General features: G+C 39.2%; 1 protein-coding gene across 1 annotated transcript in view; it reads left to right on the forward strand.

Moving 5' to 3' along the window:
- usp14 (ubiquitin specific peptidase 14 (tRNA-guanine transglycosylase)) overlaps positions 1-21,605 on the forward strand; it is a 30,545-nt gene extending 8,940 nt beyond the window's left edge. The window contains exons 3-16 of the mRNA XM_078397309.1: positions 659-691; positions 2,202-2,306; positions 3,913-4,016; positions 5,936-5,994; positions 8,723-8,853; positions 12,564-12,644; positions 13,608-13,687; positions 14,163-14,277; positions 14,519-14,584; positions 15,838-15,930; positions 17,189-17,314; positions 18,447-18,513; positions 19,121-19,228; positions 19,597-21,605. Of these exons, the coding sequence (XP_078253435.1) occupies positions 659-691; positions 2,202-2,306; positions 3,913-4,016; positions 5,936-5,994; positions 8,723-8,853; positions 12,564-12,644; positions 13,608-13,687; positions 14,163-14,277; positions 14,519-14,584; positions 15,838-15,930; positions 17,189-17,314; positions 18,447-18,513; positions 19,121-19,228; positions 19,597-19,748 (1,320 nt within the window). The 3' untranslated portion in view covers positions 19,749-21,605. The remainder of the gene's footprint in view (positions 1-658; positions 692-2,201; positions 2,307-3,912; positions 4,017-5,935; positions 5,995-8,722; positions 8,854-12,563; positions 12,645-13,607; positions 13,688-14,162; positions 14,278-14,518; positions 14,585-15,837; positions 15,931-17,188; positions 17,315-18,446; positions 18,514-19,120; positions 19,229-19,596) is intronic.
- Positions 21,606-21,978: the final 373 nt, after the last annotated feature.

Raw genomic sequence — 21,978 nt, forward strand, 5'->3', positions numbered from 1 at the left:
CATACAAGGTTTCTTCCACTGACTTTCTGACATGTAAAAACAAGGAACTGCAGATGCTGGTTTATGCAAAGTGCAGGCAGTGTCTCTGGAGGACATGGATAAGTGACATTTCAGATTTAGGTCCTTTTTCAGACCCTTCAACATGAAGAAGGACCCAACCCAAAATGTCACTTCTCCATGTTCTCCAGAGATGCTGCTTGACCTGCACTTACTTTGTGTGCTTCTGAGATGTAAAAGGACATCAAAGTTCCTTGTAGTATAAGAAAATAACTGCAGATGCTGGTACAAATCGATTTATTCACAAAATGCTGGAGTAACTCAGCAGGTCAGGCAGCATCTCGGGAGAGAAGGAATGGGTGACGTTTCGGGTCGAGACCCTTCTTCAGACTGATGTCAGGGGGGCGGGGCAAAGGAAGGATATAGGTGGAGACAGGAAGATAGAGGGAGATCTGGGAAGGAGGAGGGGAAGGGAGGGACAGAGGAACTATCTAAAGTTGGAGAAGTCGATGTTCATACCACTGGGCTGCAAACTGCCCAGGCGAAATATGAGGTGAATAAATCAAAGTTCCTTGCTTTGTTGTTCCTGCAGTCAAGCCATTTTAAGTTTGCTTAACAATCTTTCTCCAAACATTTTTTAATTCTTATTTTTTATTTTTAGGACGATGATTGGGGTAGCATCAAGATAAAGAGTGTAAGTAAGATGAGAAACTGTTGTATTTAATATTACTGCATTCAATCATTCATGCAACACAAGGCTTTGCAACAGTAGAATGTCACCATCTGGTAACTGAATGGGGCCTAGTCTGAAATTTGGAAAATTCAGTTGGATTAAAAAGGCTAGCTTGATTTTCCTTTTCATAACTATTTCTTGTCATGTGGGCATTTATCAGTCTTCCCTACTTGAACATAGTGGTGATATGTCTTTTTTTAAACACTGAAGTGTTGTAATTAGGGAATTTCAGAAATTTAGCCCAGTGATGATGAATGTACAGTGATCTATACATTCATCAAACGTCAGTATAGGGAGTAAAACTGTCATCTTCTGGCTCCAGTGACTCAGTTTCAATGGGTGCTATCTGTGTGGAGTTTGTTTTCTATGTGACAGCATGATATTCCCTCTGCATGGTGCCTACCTCCACCACCGGTGGGCTGGGAGGTTAATTGGCCACTGTGAATTGCTTCTAATGTGCAGGCAAAGAGTAGAATTCAAGGGGGGTTGATGGGAATTGGGGGGGGGGGGGGGGGGGGGGGGGGGGGGGAGAGAAACCTGCCATATGGAAAAATTGTGTGGGCAAAGGAGTTGCTCAGTGCTCTGCAGTGGACTTGATGGGCCAAATGATGGCCTCCTGTGTCTTGGAAATATGAGATGCACGATGTTCTTAAACTTCTTGGGGCTGAGGGTGTAAATTGTTTTGGAGAGAATCTTGGCAGATTGTTTGCCTTGTAGCATGAAGTTTGTACACAATGCAGCTTTATCATGCTCATAATACTGGTCGTCTCCAGGTTATGAACGCATGGACATTCATACGTGCTAATTAGTGTTTGAGAGACTGGTAGGATGGATTTGCTGGCAACTGTAGGGCTGAGACATGCTCTGCTGTGTCGGAATTGATTTGTGGCAATGCAGAGAACTCTGACTTAAATGCCTGGTTTAATGACGTGTTGCTTTTGCTTGACCAATGTTTTTCTTTAAATATATTGCTGGCAGCCTCATTTCTGACTTGAGAAATGGTCGGGTTACGAATAATTCTCAGGGATATGAACCCATTGTAAATCAGGGAGGATCTGTATAAGTCTTTAGAATTGGATTTGGGCAAGTTGGTAAGAATGTAGTATCCCAACAAACAACTGAACAGGCCAGTCTTCTCTTTCCATGACCTCCCTATTACACCCTTTCTCTTTTAACTACTGGTGTGACAAGTGCTTCCCTGAACCTTCCAGTCCTGGTTCTAATAAGCAGACACATGGTAAAAATACACATCATTTTAGTTGCTCCCTGTATTCGTACAGTCTTGAAATTAAGACTCTTCACGGAAGAATCTCATGGCTAAATCATTCTTCATTCAGGATCTTATAACTATTTAACTCCTTATTTCCATTAGTCTTGAATGTCAGGGACAGTGTGAGAAAGGTGAAGTATTTCGCATGTGTCACTTGAAATATGTTGTCTAACTACAAACGTGTGCAAATAATATTTACAGGGAATGACTCTCTTAATGATGGGATCGGCAGAGGCATTGCCCGAAGAACCGCTTGTACGTCCAACATTTATGGAAGACATGACAGAAGAACAATTAGCTTCAGCTGTAAGTCCTTAGTGTCATCATGGGGTGGTGGGGGGGGGGGGCACGGCACGGCACAATGGCAAAGCTGGTAGAGCTGCTGCCTCTCAGCACCAGAGACCTGGGTTCGATCCTGACTTACATTGCTGTCTGTGTGAAATTTGCATGCTGTCTCTGTGACCGTGTAGGTTTCCTCTCGATGCCCCGGATTCCTCCCACATCCCAAAGACGTGCAGTTTTGTAGATGGCCACTGTATATTGTCCCTATTGTGAATGGAGTGGATGAGAAAGTGGGATAACATAGAACTAGTGTGATCAATGTTTGGCTTGGTCTTGTTGGGCCAAAGGGCCTGATTCCACCCTGTACCTCTAAACTAAAACTAATTGAGATAATGTTTTTTTCTGTATTATGTGGTTGTGGTAAGTTGTTTCCAAGCACCGTCTTGAAGGATGTATGTAGCAGCTCTGTAATAAACTTGCCTAATACTTGTTTAGTCCTGAGATTGTCTTTAACATAAATAACTTGAAATTAAGACTCTCCATGGATAGGACAAGTTTTGAGGGATATGGACCAAATACAGGCAGGTGGGACTAGTGTAGCTGGGACATGTTGGTCGGTGTAGGCAAGTTAGGCTGAAGGTTCTGTTTCCACACTTTCACTCTAGACTATAAGCACCATTAGAAAATTTGCACATGATACTAAGCTGGGGGGTAGTGTGAATTGTGAGGAAGATGCAATAAGGCTGCAGGGTGACTTGGACAGGTTGTGTGAGTGGGCGGATACATGGCAGATGCAGTTTAATGTAGATAAGTGTGAGGTTATTCACTTTGGAAGTAAGAATAGAAAGGCAGATTATTATCTGAATGGTGTCAAGTTAGGAGGAGGGGGAGTTCAACGAGATCTGGGTGTCCTAGTGCATCAGTCAATGAAAGGAAGCATGCAGGTACAGCAGGCAGTGAAGAAAGCCAATGGAATGTTGGCCTTCATAACAAGAGGAGTTGAGTATAGGAGCAAAGAGGTCCTTCTACAGTTGTACCGGGCCCTGGTGAGACCGCACCTGGCGTACTGTGTGCAGTTTTGGTCTCCAAATTTGAGGAAGGATATTCTTGCTATGGAGGGCGTGCAGCGTAGGTTCACTAGGTTAATTCCCGGAATGGCGGGACTGTCGTATGTTGAAAGGCTGGAGTGATTGGGCCTGTATACACTGGAATTTAGAAGGATGAGGGGGATCTTATTGAAACATATAAGATAATTAGGGGATTGGACACATTAGAGGCAGGAAACATGTTCCCAATGTTGGGGGAGTCCAGAACAAGGGGCCACAGTTTAAGAATAAGGGGTAGGCCATTTAGAACGGAGATGAGGAAGAACTTTTTCAGTCAGAGAGTGGTGAAGGTGTGGAATTCTCTGCCTCAGAAGGCAGTGGAGGCCAGTTCGTTGGATGCTTTCAAGAGAGAGCTGGATAGAGCTCTTAAGGATAGCGGAGTGAGGGGGTATGGGGAGAAGGCAGGAACGGGGTACTGATTGAGAGTGATCAGCCATGATCGCATTGAATGGCGGCGCTGGCTCGAAGGGCTGAATGGCCTACTCCTGCACCTATTGTCTATAACTGGCTATTTTTTTTGTCAGATGGATCTTCCATGTGGGCTCACCAATCTTGGAAACACTTGTTATATGAATGCCACTGTACAGTGTCTTCGCTCAGTGCCTGAACTAAGGGACACCTTGAAAAAGTGAGTATCACTTACATTTTAAAGTATATCGGTATGTTCAATATTAGTTACAGGGTAATTTCCCTCTTGAAAGCTATTATGTACACCATCAATGTATGTTAACTAAGGATTGCAGGTAACTCTGCTATCATGTGTGTTTCCATAACGCAAAATGGATATGACCTGTTTGATGAATTGGGGAATGCTATTTGTGTTACCTAGACTAAACTGATTATAACGTGATTTTGATCTGGAGAAACACTTAAAAATTACTTTGGAAATTGATGAGCAGGAAAAGCTGCCTTGGAAATAAAAGTCTGAAGGAAAAAAAATCCATGGTGTAGTTAGTCACCATTGTCTCAAGAGGAGCCTGCTAGTTTCATGGAAGTGGCTGTTAAAATGGACAAGCAGTCACTCCTATTGGCAATTGGCCAATGATACTCTCGTCAACAATATAACATACATTCTTTAGTATTTTTAGCTTGCAGCCACAAAAATAAACTTGTTATTATAAAATGTTTATTTTAAAACTCCTGAAGGGGGAAAAAATGATATATTTGGGATTCACGCTGCAAATTTATATCATATTCTACAGTTTAAAAAAAAACATAACTAGAGAATGAATTGTGTTGAGTGCAATTACAATTTGGATTTTATTCTGTTACATTTTAAAAATATATTCATCTTTTTGGGATCTTGTGTTTCTAGCAAGGCTAGTATTTATTTTCCATCCCTTACTGCTTTTGTAAAAACAAGTGATGAGTCACGAGCAGCCGGGTGGCTTGCTAAATCACTTTGGGCTCAACTTTGGGTTGGGTTTGAGGTGACACAAGTCAGAACAGCTTTATGCCTCTGAAGAACATTAATGAATCAGATTTTTGTATTCCAGTTAGATATTTCTAATGGTCATGATCATCATGATGGAGGTGGTTGTCTTTCTAAATTCTAGCTTATTAATTGAATTTAAACTGCACAGCTGCAGTGGTGGGATTTGTACTAGGGTCTCTGCATTGGTCGTCCAGGCCTCTAGATTACTAGTCTGGTAATTCATCCACTGACAAACGCAGATAGGAAGATTACTCCCTTCAGGAGTTTTAACAATAAACTTGCAGACATTTAAAATTATTTTAAATAGCATATGGATAATTCATATTTTGATTTTAAATCTCTCTTGAATGCATTCTCTGAATGCATTCAAGAGAGAGCTAGATAGAGCTCTTGAGGATAGCGGAGTCAGGGGGTATGGGGAGAAGGCAGGAACGGGGTACTGATTGAGAATGATCAGCCATGATCACATTGAATGGCGGTGTTGGCTCGAAGGGCCGAATGGCCTCCTCCTGCACCTATTGTCTATTGTCTGATACATTTTTGATCTCATCCCTATTGGTTGCTTTTAATTATGATATATTTCCTATGAAATGCAACCCCAAGTTTTGGAGGTATCATTGAAGTGTTGAAGATAGCCCAGATAAGTCTGTAATATGTTTATATAGAGAAAAATAAAATTGTTAGGATCACATTGTGAATCCAAGTTATTTATAAAGAAAACCCATAAATTCAATATGGCAAAAATTGGCAATCATACAGAGTCTGAATTTTTATGCAAGAACAAAACACAAAGCAAAGGAATAATTTTTGCTTTATGATAGGTTATCTTTAAAAATTAGTGCATCTGTCCAGATTTATTGCACTTATTACAAGAGCTTTTGAGTACAAGGGTGGACATAGATAGATTACTTTAATTATATACATGTGTGATAAAAAAGAATGGGAGGTGATCACATTGAAACATAGAACATTATTAAAAGGTTTGATATAGTAGATGCAGAGTGGATGTTTCCTCTTGGAGAGTTGCCTAGAATTAGTGGCCCCTGTCTCAAATTAAAGGGGTTTGCGATTCAGAACAGAGATAAGAAGAAATTTCTTTTTCCCCCCCCCAGATATAAAGGTGCTTTGAGAGCTTCAGCGCCTATGACCCCACCACAGTATATCACTGCAGGTAAATGGAACTCTTTAAATAAAACTTACAATTTAATTCCTATAGTATATCATTGGTTTGACTGCCTTTTGACCCCTATTATAATTCAAAGACATTTAAAAGCAGCTGTTTTGAGTTTTCTATCTGAAGAAAGCAAACTTCACAGGTGTGAGCAGCAGGATGGATAAGAAAGATTGGTAAATTCAGTTAAGATATGGCAGTAGTTGGAGATGGGGTACTTGACCTTTTAGGGAGTGAGGGATTAGGGTAGAAGCAAATGATGGTGGTTTCTTTGTAAGTGCTATCCTATAACACTATGGCTTTGCACTTAGTAGATGGGGCAGCACTGCATGCCGTCTTTAATCATAAATTATTGAACTTCTTTTGGCCATTAATCTGTTTCATTTACTTTTGGCCTTAAACCAATTTGGATTTCAAGGCCATATTTTGGTGCAATACAATTTCAATTAAAAAGAAAGGTTATAGAAAATCAGGACTTCATACGAGTAGCACAAAAGTTGAGATTTTTATGGAATTCAGAGGGTAGTTGTGTTGGAATACTTTTCTATCCGGAAGGCTATGGTCAGTGATGTTCTGCAAGGACCTCTTGTTTGAAATATATATTAATGATTTTGATGAAAATGTAGCATTGCAGATGACATAATATTTGGTGGAATTGTGAACTGTGAGGAACATAGCCAAAGGATGTAACAGGGTAAGAGATTAGTTTGAAATTTGGGTGGTGAAATGGCATCTGCATAAGTATGGATAAGTATGCAATAATACATTTTGAGCGCTTAAATGCAAAGTTGCAGTAAATGGCAGGACCCTTGCTTACATTGATGAAGAGACAGACCTTGGGATGCAAGCTCATTGAAGGTAACAACTCGAGTAGTTAGGGTGGTAAAGAAGCACATGGCATGGTTCCCTACATTGGTTGCGGCCTTGAGTATAAAGGTTGGTAACTTATTTGCAGCTTTGTTAAACCTTGGTTAGGCCACATTTTGAGTGTTGTGTACATTTCTTCTTGTTGCACAAAGGAAGGATGTGGAGTCTTTGGAGTGGCTTTGGGTGAGATTTACCAGGATATTGCCTGGGTTTGGAGTGCGCTAATTAGAAAGAGAGGCTGTGCAAAATTTGATCTCTCGGGAGTGTTGGAGGCCGAGGGGCGACATGATAAAAGTAGTTATAAATATGTGGCGTGGATAGTCTTTTTCCCAAGTTAGAAATGTCAATTACTCAAGAGCATAAATTTAAGGTGAGGGGGAGCAAGTATAAAGGATATGTGTGAGCGCTGCCAGGGAAGGTAGTAGATGCAGATGGGATAGCAATGTTTAAGAGGCATTCAGACAGACACATGAACAGGCAGGGAAGAGAAAGATAAGGACTATGTGCAGGCAAATGGAATTACTTTCAGATTGTCATCAAGGTCAGTGTGGACGTGGTGGGTCAAAGGTCTATTCCTGCTCTGTCCTATTCAGAGTGTGATGTCTATATTTTTTGTGTGACTGCTCATTAATGAACTAAGGGGTCTGACTTCAGTGTTGTATAATGATGTGCCCTGTATGTTTCATTTTTTCCTTAGTACCTAATCAGATGTACAGCACTTTGGTCAACGTGGGTTGTTTTTAAATTTGCTATACAAATAAAATTGACTTGACAATTGTCTGCCCCACGCCATCCACACACCCTTGAGCCATTATGGGGAGAAGGCAGGAGAATCGACTAAGGAGGGAGAGAGAGATCAGCCATGATTGAATTTCAGAGTAGACTTGATGGGCCGAATGGACTGATTCTGCTCGTATCAATTATGACCGTGAGCCTTTTGCAGAATTTGGGACCTGCTTTATTGCAGTTCAAAGGACGTTCAGATCGAAGTCCCACGCTGACATTGCAAACGTGTTTCTCCAACCTGAACTCCTAGTTAAAATTTCTAGATCCCTTTTTAAGGTACTTTCTGGGCCATTTTTTGCCTATCGCCCTCCCTCTTTCATCTGGCCAATCTACCAACTTAATCCAAAAACACTGATTGCTCTCCCAGCCAGCAAGCCTACTCGTGTCTCCCATTACAACTACCACCAAGTACTGGTCCGAGTCTCAAGCAATCTGCTATGAAATGATTGAGAAATGTGCTTTTGAGTGCGGGCCAATGAGTCGTTTTTTTTTCCAGACTGCCTACCTGTCTATGTTCCTGGCTATACCAAAATTAATTCTGAATCTGAATATTTAGAGTAAATAAAACATATTTAGTGCAGGACCAGGAGTGCATGTAAAAAATTGTTAGCTTTTCCTTGTTCAAGAGAGAGTCCAGAATGTTTAATTGGCATATGTACTGATAACGGAACAATAAAATTTCTACTTGTAGCAGCTTAACAGGTCTGTAAACATAATATATGGCTTATTTATTTGTAGACTTTCGACGTCACCTCAACGAGGAGTTGTCCAGTCTTAACTCTTAGCTCCTAAAACCCTTTATTCTTTCCATCTTTCTTCAAACCATTTTCTGTGTGCTGGTCCCTAGCTTTGACCTTTCTATAATTAAACACTTCATTTAGTATTCTAAATGGATTTTTAATGCAGTGACATGCCACCAACTGTTTAAGAAAAATCTTCAGCCATTAATTTGAGGTAAAATCTCTGCTCACCTAAAAATCTGTCCCATTAATCTTAATTGGATGTTGCAACTTAATATGTGAGAATTTTTTAAATAGTAAGTGATATATTATGCAGTTGTGTCATTTTCTTTCAGCTTTTCGAGACCTATTTGAATCAATGGATAAAACATCATCTAGTATTCCACCGATAATTCTACTGCAGTTTCTTCATATGGCATTCCCCCAATTTGCAGAGAAAGGAGACCAAGGCCAGTATCTTCAGCAGGTAAGTAACGTAACAGGCAGTTTTGAATATTCCTGTTGTAAATCACTTTTGGATTCTCACTGATGGCATTTATTCATGGCCGATTATTAATTTCTTTATGGCTTGAACTCACTGTTATGAAGTGATTCTCAAAATGTTGGATAAGAAACTTCATCTTTGAAGAAGTAAATTGTAGGACAGACAAAGTGGGCGTTGTTTACTTAGATTATCAGCAAGCCTTCTGAAAGGTGCCACACGTGAGGCTGCGAAGGAAGATGATAGCCTATGGTATCAAAGGGCAGATACTAGCATGGATAGCAGGTTGGCTGGATGGCAGAAGGCAAAGTGTGGCATTAAAGGGGGCTTTTTTTGGTTGGCTGCCAGTGACTAGTGGAGTTCCGCAAGGGTCGGTGCTGGGGCCGCTACTCTTCAGGTTGTATATTAATGATTTGGACAAGGGGATTGAAGGCTTTGTGGCCAAGTTTGCGGTTGATATGAAAATAGGTGGAGGGGCAGAGGACTTGGGACTCTGCAGAAGGACTTGGACTGGTTGGGAGAGTGGGCAGAGAAGTGGCATTTGGAATATAGTGTTGCAAAGTGTGGAGTCATACATTTTGGTAGTAGGAATAAAGGCATGGAGTTTAGAAGAATGAGGGGGGACCTCATTAAAAGGGACCGAATAGTGAAATGCTTGGATAGAGTGGATGTGGAGAGGATGTTTTCACTAGTGGGAAGAGTCTAGGACTAGAGGTCATAGCCTCAGAATTAAAGGACAATCCTTTTGGAAGGAGATGAGAAGGAATTGAGATGAGAAGGCTGTGGAGGCCAAGTCAATGGATATTTTTAAGGCAGCGATAGATAGATTCTTGATTGGTAATGGTGTCAGGGGTTGTGGGGAGAAGGCAGGAGAATGGGGTTAGAAGGGGGAGATAGATCAGCCATGATTGAATGGCGGAGTAGACTTGATGGGCCGAATGAATTAATTCTGTTCCGATCACTTATGACCTGTGTTGTTGAAGGAATGGTAAAATAGTTCCAAATATAATGTTTGACTTGGAGAACTTTCGGGTGGCAATGTGACCATCCTCTTGTTGTTTTTGTCCTTGTACTGGCATAGGTCTTATTTAGGGATATACATGCTAAGTTTGGGTGGAGCAATTGAAGAAGTTTTGAGTTACTGCAATGCAATTTAAAGATTGTACGACCTGTTGTCTGGTTTACTGATGTTGAAGGGATGAATATTTAGGATGAAGGATGGAATGCCAGTAATGCAGGCTGCTTTGTTTGGTCATAAGTGACAGGAGCAGAATTAGGCCATTCAGCCTATCTCGTTTACTCTGCCATTCAATCATAGCTGATCTATCTCTCCCTCCTAACCCCATTCTCCTGCCTTTTCCCCATAACCCTTGAGACTCGTACTAATCAAAAATCTATCTATCTCAATATAACTGACTTGGCCTCCACAGCCTTCTGTGTTTGCGTTTCTTGAGCTCACTCATCCAGGCAAGGGAAGAGTATTCTAGAATATCTTTGAATTACTAATCAATGGTGACAAGCAAGGTATCCAAATGCATTTTAAATGCCATTGTAGTACCTGCCTCAACCACCTCCTCTGTCAGGTTGTTCCATATACCCTCCACCCTCTGTGTGAGAAAGTTGCCCCTCAGGTTCTCATTAAATCTTTTCCTTAATCTAAATCTTTAACTTATGTCCTCAGGTTCTTGATTCCCCTTCGCTGGGTAAAATACTCTATGCATTCACCCAATCTATTCCCCTCTACATTTACAACTGTGTTGCTTTGATTTAACTAATTGATGTTAAACTAATTGTTAACTAATTGTAGTTAAACATCAGTGGAGACCTATATTGTGGTGTCATTGGATTGATATGTTGCATTTAGGTGTCCTTGATGCTCATGGTGTATTCCTGGACATTCTTGTTTGACCATTGAAATACCAAGTGGCTTCTCATGTGGTCATAAGGAATAGGAATAAGGAATAGGAGTAGAATTAGGCCATTTGGCCCATCAAGTCTACTCCGCCATTCAATCATGGCTGATCTATCTCTCCCTATTCTCCTATCTTCTCCTATCTTCTCCTATCTCCTATCCTAACCCCATTCTCCTATCTTCTCCCCTTAACCTCTGACACCTGTACTAAAGAAGTCTTCTGCAAACCTTCCTCATCCTGTCTGTAACGGATTCAAGGATTGAAGATAGACACAAAAAGCTGGAGTAACTCAGCGGGCCAGGCAGCATCTCTCTCGAGAAGAAATGAGTGACGTTTCGGTTTGATATGCTGCCTGTCCCGCTGAATTACCCCAGCTTTTTGTGTTTATATCTTCGGTTTCAACCAACATCTGCAGTTCCTTCTTATTAGATTCAAAGATCATTCTTTTTAATCTTGGTAATAAAACTGAACTCTAATTGAAATTTAAGTGGTCATGTTAGTTTTTTATTAGCTGGTTATATTTTCTGATTGTATTTCTTATTATTATTATCTTGGTGCATGTGATTTAAAATAAATACATGCCTATCTGTTCAAACTGATCTCTTCCCTCCCTTCCGTAACAATTATGTCATACTTAAGCTGACAAACTACTTTTTTTGTGTTGAAAATGGGATAGAAATATAGTTGCAGGAATGACCATTCATCTGTTGGGCCTGATCCCCTCTCTAACTCTGATCCATCTATCTATCTATTCATATTCTTTATATCTTGAACATTCTGGAAAATCTGCACAGCACCACATCCAGTCAGTATAACTTGCTCAAGTTTAGATTCCCAAAAGTAAATAGTCTTATCTTAGAGCCTCCTTCACATTAAACCAGAATTCCACAAGCCTTCCAAATTATTCTTTGTAATTTTCACAGATGGCTCCGATTTATCATTGCCATTTCCTGCTTTCTAGGTTTCTTCCATTTAGAAAATGAACCAATGTGTTTTTTGTATCCGAAGTGGATATCTTCACATTTCCCCTCAGTTCAGTTTCAACTGCTCCAGTTTTTACCCACTTAGTTACTCTGTCCTTTTGCTGCCATTGACACTAGTTTATGAGCTATCTGACTTAGTGTCGCAGTCATTTTACATAATATATATGTAATGTCCATGTAAATAATATTCATTGATAGTTCTTTTCTAAATGGCAATTCTAAAATTCCACAAGATAGGTTTAATAACATTCATCTCATTACACGGCTATAGGCTCCATCTAATTATTAATTTGTCAAATAACTTGATTTTCATTCCTTACTCTTTGTGTCTATTCATCCCATCAGATTACTCTACATCTTTGACAGCAGGTTAAGAAATCTACACCATTGAGAGTCTGCATTAGAAGCAATTGATTTACTTAAATAAATTAATTGAGATTTATATGCACTGCCGCTAATGACAGATTTGAGTAAGTTTTCCAAATTAGTCTTTGTTTTAGCTTTGCAGTACAAATGGTTTGATAAAGAAGCATCCAACTGCAGTCAATAAGATGTTGAAGTCCTAATAATTATACACAAAAATATTTTAGGTTTTGAAGGTTTAAAAAAAACTTTTTATTCAGTGGAGCTCCCCGATTTGATCTGGTTTTATTTTCAACAAATTACCATCCAGCATAATTTTAGTGCACAAGATAACCTGTTAAATGAGTAAAAGTGAATAATAAAATCCAGATTAAATGTGTTTTTGAAGATGTGACCCCTTAATGCTTCTAACGGCCCATTAATGTCTCCCTTTTAGGATGCTAATGAGTGTTGGGTACAGATCATGAGGCTGCTGCAACAGAAGCTTGACCCTCTGGAATCAGAAGCACCAATGGAGGTAAAAATGCAGCTAACAGACCTGTTTTATTTGTGTTTTTCCTCTGTACAGTGCTACTGTTGTAATTTGTTCTATCTTATGAGAAAAAAACTGGTAGTTTGCTGAAAAATTGGCGCGGGTACTTCATATACACTTTAATCATCATTAGTATACTTTTTCACTCTCCTCAACTCTTCTGATATTGAATCGTCCTTGAAATAGTTTCAATAGTGCACTGCGGTTTATCCTTGTGATCAGGAAAGACGTGAACTTTGTGAATGTGGGTATGATTTCACCATGGGGAACACTATAGTGTATATGTATTTAACGAATGTCAATACATTCATTTCTAGTAATGAATAGTGATTAGGTGACATTATTGGGCTCTTTTCCCCACCTCTACTTTCTTCCCTTGAGTAGTGGCATAAGTGTATGTTGGAGGATTTTGTACCCTAAAAATAGACAGACATTGGTTGGAGATAAATGGGCCATAGTCGCCCAACATTATTTGTTGAATTAATAAAAATTAACTGTGGATGAAATACACATCCTGGGGATGGCAGCATCGAGGCACACTCGTAAATTGCGTTGGGAAAAAAATAGCATTGTATGTTAATAAAACTAATGTTTTCATTTTTAGGGAGGGAGAATTGATGTTCAGAGATGTTATTTGGAGCAGAATTGCACAATCGTTTTGTAGTGCAGGGCAGGATTGGGGTTAGGTGTGTGCACATTGAACTAAGGTTACATTCATGAAATGTTTTATTTTAACTACACATAGCCAGATATTGATTTTTAAATGGTCATGTATATGAAGGCATAAATGCTAGAGTTTAATAGCAGACTCTTTTTGGTTCAGATTATTACAAGCTAATAATGGTTCGGTTACTTAAAATTGTGGAGAATTGTGCTTGGTCTATATTATTTCTCATATTTAGCATGCTAACATTTTCTTAATTTATTTATTATTCTTCTTCCCTGTAGACTAATGCAGAGGGAGCAACAGCTGCAACACCCAAGAAAAATTTAATTGACCAGTTCTTTGGTATAGAATATGAAACCACGTATCCTTTTCTTAAAAATAAATCCAGGGCCGAACTGTTGGGAAGTTGGAAAAATATTAGAACTGCTTTTATGCAATTTTAGGTCATTGTTGTATTGCAGCACCGGAGGTGGAATTTTGGCCAAATTCTCCCGGGCATCTAGGTACATGGATAAGAAAGCTTCAGATGGATACGGGCCAAATGCAGGTAAATGGGACTAGCTTAGATGGGACGAGTTGGGCCAAAAGACATGTTTCCATGCTGTATGACTCTGACCTGTGGTTGGAAAGGCTCTTTTGTACAAAACCTTGTCAGTCTTATGCCAAAAGACTGTGGTAGGGAACACATTGAAAGAAATTGGTCTGAGGGCAGGCATGCTGTAATACAAAATTTTAATCCTGTTCAAGATACAAGGGAGTTCTTTATCTGTTGCTTTGACAGCACTGTTTTCTGACAGTACTGTCTTTCAGGTTTATCCTTAATAACTTCCATAAAGCATGAAGTGTACAGAGACTGAAGATGAGGATGTCACAAAAGGCAAGGAGACTCAGCTTCAACTTAGTTGTTTCATAAATCAAGAAGTCAAATATCTATTCACAGGACTAAAGCTGGTAAGTACTAAAAGTTCCAATTTGTAAAGGCGCCAAAATAAACCCAAACTAAAGATCGGTTAAAGTATGAGAAAACAGATGGATTGAAAATCACTTTATTATTAAATGCCTGTACAATTAAAATGTAATGCTTTATTGTAATTACAAGTATTTCAGTTTTTGTAGCTGAAAATTGCCTAAGTATTGTCAAAACTGCACCAATGTACTAGATCTGCAAATAAATTTATTTTTACTTTGTCAGCGTCTTCAAGAGGAAATCACCAAGCATTCTCCTACGTTGCAAAGAAATGCCTTGTATATCAAATCTGTAAGTATAATAAGTTGATAAATGGTTAAAAAAAATATACTGCTGGAGCAACTCAGCGGGTCAGGCATCATCTCCTGAGAACATGGATAGATGAAGTTTTGGATCAGGTCCCTTCAGACTGAGGGTGGGAAAGAAAGCTGGAAGAAAAGATGGGCAGGCACAAAGCCTAGCAAGTAACAGGTGGAAACAGGTGAAGAGGGCTTTAATAAACAGATGGTTGGACAAAGGCCAGAGATGAGAAGGCAGAAGGTGTGAGACAAAAGGATTGAAGAGTTGTGCATTGTGAAGCGAGAGGAGGGAATGTAGGTGGAAGGGGAGGGGAGAAACGGGTGGGGAGCGGTTAATTGTTTGCTAAAATTGAGGTGCTCTTCCTCCAGTTTGCGTGTGATCTCATTCTGCCAATGGAGAAGGCCCAGGACAGTATGGCAGTGGGAAGAGAAGTTAAAATAGTTAACAACTGAGAGATGCATTAAGCCTTGCCGGCCGAGGCAAGTGTTTGGCGAAATGGCCACCGATACTACTCGGTCTCACTGATGTATAGAAGGCCACATCGGGAACACCAGATACAGTAGATTATGTCAGAGCAGGTGCACATGAATCTCTTTCTCATCTGGAAAGTCTGATGGGATCCTAAATGGAGATGAAGGAGGAGGTATAGGAACAGGTATAGGAACAGGTGTTGCAGAGGGCAGTACCTGGGGAGGGGTAGTTTGGGTGGAAAGTGATGAGCGAACCAAGGAGTTGCTGAAGGAACGGTCTCCTCAGAAGCTGGGAATGAGGTGGGGATGCAAAGATGTGACTGATGGCTAATCAGTTTGGATGTGACGGAAATGTCGGAGAATGATGTGTTACTGGTGGGGTAAAAGTAAGGATCAGAGGAATTCTATCCTTGTTACGTTTGAGGTGAGAGTGAGTGAGAGCAGAGCCGCGGGACACAGGAGACGTTGTATAAATGGTTATATTTGTGGATGAAGAGAGCATTTGATGATGGATTGCCTGTTGATTAAATGTGAACTTTAATAAAAGTTTTGCTGCTTACAGGCATGAATGTTTGCTGAGGAGTTGATCATGGAATTGAAAATTGTGCAATCATTGCGGACATCCCTAATGTTGATCTTGTGATAGACTATATAGTAGTTACACAAATTGAACAAATGATTATGGTTTTTTATTGGGTAAATCTGTTGTGAAATATAACACGCTGTGTTCTGACTGAAATTTACTGACTGTAAACATTTTTTCTTTTAATTTAGTCTAAAATATGCCGCTTACCTGCCTACCTGACAGTTCAGATGGTGAGGTTTTTCTACAAGGAAAAAGAGTCTGTAAATGCCAAAGTTCTCAAGGTTTGTACTTGTAATCTATTGACAGACCACAGCACATTTGGAAGGACAATTTCTGCATTTACTTCTCCGGATCTCCATTTCATTGAGTGATCTTGGTTTAATGTTTTAAGCAATTCATTTTTTTAGGTTGCAAAGCAGACACTGGTGCTTTGGAAACGAATTCAATTAAAATAATGCAAATAGCGGCTTGAATTACACCCACACACAAAAAAAAATTATGGCTATCCTTTATTAAATTAGCTGCAATGTGCTTGTTACTATAGTTAACATGGATAACAAGTATTTAATTGATTACAGGCGCCGCTGCTCTGAGTATTTTCAGGTTCTATTGATCTGTCCAAGCTTACTGGAGTCAAACTTGGCTGGGAGAGTTAGACATCATTACTGGAAACATTATTTTACAAATTTCATGTCCCTTTTCTCTTAAGATGGAATAATTTGTTATTTAAGTTTACTCGAGTTAAACTTGGCAGGGATAGTTAGACACGATTACTCTTTTCCAAATTTTGTGTCCCTTCTCACTTAAAATAGAATAATTGGAAATTTAAATTTACTGAATCAAATGAAAAAGAAGAAACTGATTTCCATTGTGTGGGATTATTTTGATAACAACGCAAGACACCACCGAGTGAATGATGGCACTTGCAGTCTGCAGATATAGTTTAGTGTCAGATATTAATATATCAGATATAAATTTCCTTGGTGTGGGACGAATAAAGGAATATATTATATTACAGATAATCTCACTCCTCCGCATCTGCAGACTGTTCCTCTGATATTCTTTTTATGTGTACTTTACTAAAAGGAACTCTCAGTTGACAGCAGTTTTTGATTGATCACTGTATCAGTAGGTAAAAGTAAATTTCCTGTTCATTGTATTAAAAATTCTACTAAATTGTATTAATTCTCAAACATCTTTTTCTCTACTGTGTAAGTAATCCTACTTTTAAATGGATTAGGCCAGCCATCTTGCCTTCTACCTGGGGCTTCCCTCTTGATACTTTTACAATTTAACAAACTTACATGCTGATTATTAGCGTTGGCAATGGCGATTTCAGTTTTTGGTGTTCAAATGATAGCTTTGCGGTAAACGTTTTGCATGTATTTGGCTTTAGTTATTGTCATTGTTAGATTTTGCTGCATAGCATTTTAACAAATGAATGCGCATTAGAAATCTTTGGAGTTGAAGGCATATTAATGTATTAGTAATTTAGTTTTGCAATTGTAAATTGAAAATGTGTTTTGTAATTGTCTTCAGGATGTCAAGTTTCCTTTAATGCTGGATGTATATGAACTATGTGTACCAAGCCTACAAGAAAATATGGTTCCACATAGGTTAAAATTCAAGGAAGAGGAAGACCGAAAGGTTGATATGCAGACAAAGGTAAATTAAGGCCTATTCTTGTAACTTATTGTAATAGTTGTTTGTGCAGTAAATTCTTGCTCTTTTTTAGTTTAGTTTAGAGATATAGCACTGAAACAGGCCCTTTGGCCCACCGAGTCCATGCGGACCAGCGATCCCTGCATATTAACATTATCCTACACAAACTAGGGACAATTTTTACATTTACCTGCCAATTTATCTACATACCTGTACATCTTTGGAGTGTGGGAGGAAACCAAAGATCTCGGAGAAAACCTATGAAAATATGGGGAGAACGTACAAACTCCGTAAAGACAGCATCCGTAGTTGGGATTGAACCCGGGTCTCTGGCGCTGCAACTTTACTGCTGTGCCACCGTGCCTCTGCAGAACAAGTTTGCACAACTTCAGAATTGAAAATTCTGAAGAAGGGTCTCGTCCCGAAACGTCACCCATTCCTTCTCTCTAGAAATGCTGCCTGTCCCGTTGAGTTACTCCAGCTTTTTGTGTCTTATCTTCAGAACAGAATAGAAAAAAAACATATTTCTCATTTTCTACGTCAGTCATTCAATAGAATTTGAAAAATATAATACAATGGATGCAATTTTTTATGCTATAACCATGTCTTGCAAAATTGATTTCTTCAAACTATTTCCATAATTGCAATTTAAGAATTAATGAAAGAAGACTTCCCACTCCTTAAACTGGGCAACATTTGTTCCAAAAGGAAAATTCATTTTATCTATTCCTCTGCACTTTGTTCCTTGTATCTTGTACCACTTCATATTCAGAAGAAGCATAGTGTATTGGGAATACCTGCACTATGAAACACCAGCATAATTGAGACATTCCGAATTTCAGATTTCATATAGAGGACAAAATTTGAATGCCCTGCTGTATTGAATCACATTGAACTCTGACACTGGTTTATGGAGAATTGGTTGCCAATATTTTAGCAGAATTTCATATAACTTATTTTCAAAGAACAAAGTTTATTAACCTGGTGGTAAACTTTGTATATATTACAGTCAAACATATGTTTTAGCAAGTTTTATTTGAGTCATATTAATGCATTTTATTTACTCAACAATCATTCATAATCACTAAAATTTGATAAGCACTGCTGTGATTACATGTTCATTTGTTATTATTAGACTGACACTAAAAATGGAAGTGGAGAGCCAAAAGATATCAAGTATGAGCCATTTTATTTCCCTGATGGTAAGTGGATTACTACTTTGCTTCCAATGTGAAGCTTTTTTGGTATTCTGCAGAGTAATCGATAATTACGGAAGTTGAAAGCTGTCAGATTGTAGCAACATCCAGCACTTACTTTAGGCTGTGCAGCAATACTTTGGTTTGCAGTGAAAACATTTGTAACATGCGGCTAAGTAGCCTGGAGAAACAGTTTGCTTTTTCTCTCCTGGAACAACTGTTCTGGATATGCTGAATGAGCTGGAAGTTTTTCCCAGGTCTGGAGGTATTTTATTTTATATTAAAAAACGAGGTAGAAAGGAAGTTATGATTGCTGTAAGTGTTGGTATAACATTTTAAAATACAATTTTGCAACATTTTCTTGAAGTCAATTTAGGACGCCTTTCAAGTCCAAACTATACCATCTGCAACCGAGCTGCTGTTTCTACTTGTCACAAAATTGGTCTGAGTTAAACTAGTAAATGCATGTACTGAGGTAGTGTCTGGTCCGTTTAGTGTCTTCTCAAAGCACCAAGTATAACTAAGATTAGAAATGTAATAGTATAGGAATTAAATGTGTTATTTTTTCCATTATAGTTAAGAATATACTATGAACATTGTTTTATTTGAACAGATTTAGGCTCCAATAACAGTGGATACTACGACCTTATGGCAGTGCTAACGCATCAAGGCAGATCCAGTTCATCTGGTCATTATGTAGCTTGGGTTAGAAGAAAATCAGGTACTTTTTCTTGCTTAATACAATCACATTGCATGATCTAAATGTTAGGAGGAGGTTTTTCTTCCTGCTCAATGTCAAACTAAGCAATTCAACATTGCTATCATTTTAGATGAAATGTGACCCTTGGCAGCCTTTGTGGGCTTCATTCATAAACCTCTAATTTTATATGTGTATGAGTTTTTGTGGGTTTTAGCCACAGCGGTTGCACATCTTGCTTGTTGCACCTGCATTCCGTGCTGAAATGACAATTTTGAAATAAATTTAGACATCAGTCCTTGAGACCTGCGTGTAAATCTGTATGGCAACAGATGTTTGTGTTCTTAAATGTGAAGGTTCCCATTTCTCATTTGTATCGCTTTAATTTTTAGATGAGTGGATTAAATTTGACGATGATAAAGTCAGCGTCGTGGCGCCTGAAGATATTCTGAAACTGTCTGGCGGTGGTGACTGGCACATAGCCTATGTTCTACTGTACGGGCCTCGTAGACTAGAAGTCATTGAAGATGAAGCCCCACAGTGATGTTGTAGTTGAATGCAACTACCTTCATTTTCCTTATCCTGCATGGCTGTTACTGTTGTGCAATGCCTTCACTTTCTGTGGCTTACCTTAATTGGAAATAAGACTGCAAAGGGAAGGTGTTGTCTTAACTGTGATCCTGGTATTGCTTAACATCACCTACCAAATCTTTTGAAACAAATCAGGTATTAGTTGAAGAAGACCTGTGGATTTGATCTGTTCTTAATTCTGACACTTCTTCATGTGGAATAATAAAAAAAAGTGATCCATAATCTTGGGTTCTTCCTCTTGTTTCTAGTTTTCAGTCAAAAGTGGTTACTGATGTGTACACCGATCAGCCGAAACGTTATGACCCGATGAACCAAAACATTATGACCACATGCCTAATATGCTGTTGGTCCTCTGTGTGCAGCCATTATGCACCCCATATGCAGCAGGGTGCGATGCACTGTGTATTGTGTGACACATTCCTCCCGTGACCACCATTAAAACTTTCTGTGACTTGTGCCACAGTGAACCTTCTGTCAGTTCGGACCAGACGGGATAGCCTTTGTTGCCCTTGTGCATCGATGAGCCTTGGGCCCCAGCAGCCGGTTGCCAGTTTGTGGTTTGTCCCTCCTCGGACCACTGTCAGTAGGTACTCACCACTGCTGACCGGGAGCACCCTACAGGCCTTGCCATTTCAGAGATGCTCTGACCCAGTCGTCTGGCCATAATAATTTGGCCCTTGTCAAAGTAACACAGGTCTTTACTCCTGCCCATTTCTCCTGCATCCAACACATCAACGTCAAGAACTGACTGTTCACTTGCTGCCTAATATATCCCACCCCTTGACAGGTGCTATTGTAACAAGATAATCAATGTTATTCACTTCGCCTGTTAGTGGTCATAATGTTTTGGTATGTGTGTGTGAAGCTGCATAGGGAAAAGAAAGAATTAATATTCAATTGATTTGGGTTTCTTCAATGTATATTTCAGATTAAAACTACAATGTAAAGTTTGCATTATAAATTTTACATTGTAAATAAGCCTAATTCTAAAAAGTTCTAGTGTTTCTTACCATTGTACTACTATTCCAACCTAAACCAGGTTACCAAAATCACATTTTGTTTTCCACAGTGCTTTTTTCTAAAGATTAAAGTGTGGCTTTTTGAACTTTGTGAAGAAAATTACAGATTTGATGCCTCAATAGAAAATATGATTTGGTGACATTGCAGAGGCTCATCTTTTCTAATGAGATGATGGTTCAAAACATGGTTAGAATCAATGAAGCGTCAAATACCATCCACTTTGAAAAGCCATGCAATGGCACCATCAAAATTGTCAGAGGGTGGATCAGCATTAATGAAGGTCAGCTAATTTGCCCTTCCCATCTCCCTTCATTTACTGAACAGTTGGTTGCCCTTTCATTCTTCCTCAAAGTACAGATGTGCTCTGACAATGAAAGGGGATGCAAGTGATTTCCAAATGAAAAGAATCATGGCAGCTGCCTAGGTAGTGGACACAAACTTGCATGATATCCTTCTGATCTTAGACATTAATGCAATAATCAAGTAGAAGCCCTGCAAATCATGGCGGCATCAGGCTCATCTCTAGGTATCAATGTGGCTCAATACTCTGCAGACGACTGAAATCTTAAATAATAAAGTGCTAGAAATCTTCAGCCGACCAGGCAGCATTTATGGAAAAAAGTTAACATTTTTACTTTGGCTAAGGAAATAAAAATGTTAACTCGGGACTCTTAGTATGTATTCTTGGAACCGTTTTTCGCCATTTCCATTTCTCCATAGAGAAATCCAGGTGTGCTTCAAAACTGCAATGCTACTACCAGTTGCAGCATGATGGAAGTGAAGTTCATAAGTAATAGGAGCAGAATTAGGCCATTCGACCCATCAAATCTACGCCGCCATTCCATCATGGCTGATTAATCTCTCCCTCCTAACCCCATTCTCCTTCCTTCTCCCCCTGACCCGACACCATTACTAATCAAAGCTGGAGGCAAAGAAATGAAAAGCGACAATGTTTTTGACTCAACCACAATATGACTCCAATATATTTCTGGTCACCTTAACGAGGTAACTTAGACCTGGAGAACGGCAGATTATTTTACAATATTCTTCTAGCTTATGTTTTTAGGTTTGTACCTTTTTCAAAAAAATATTACTGGTATTCCTTAAGCCATATGAAAGTTCTCAGGTACTACAATATATTTTTCAGCTGCAGAATCGCATTA

This window comes from Rhinoraja longicauda, chromosome 4, assembly GCF_053455715.1.
Source record: "Rhinoraja longicauda isolate Sanriku21f chromosome 4, sRhiLon1.1, whole genome shotgun sequence".
NCBI lineage: Eukaryota > Metazoa > Chordata > Chondrichthyes > Rajiformes > Arhynchobatidae > Rhinoraja > Rhinoraja longicauda.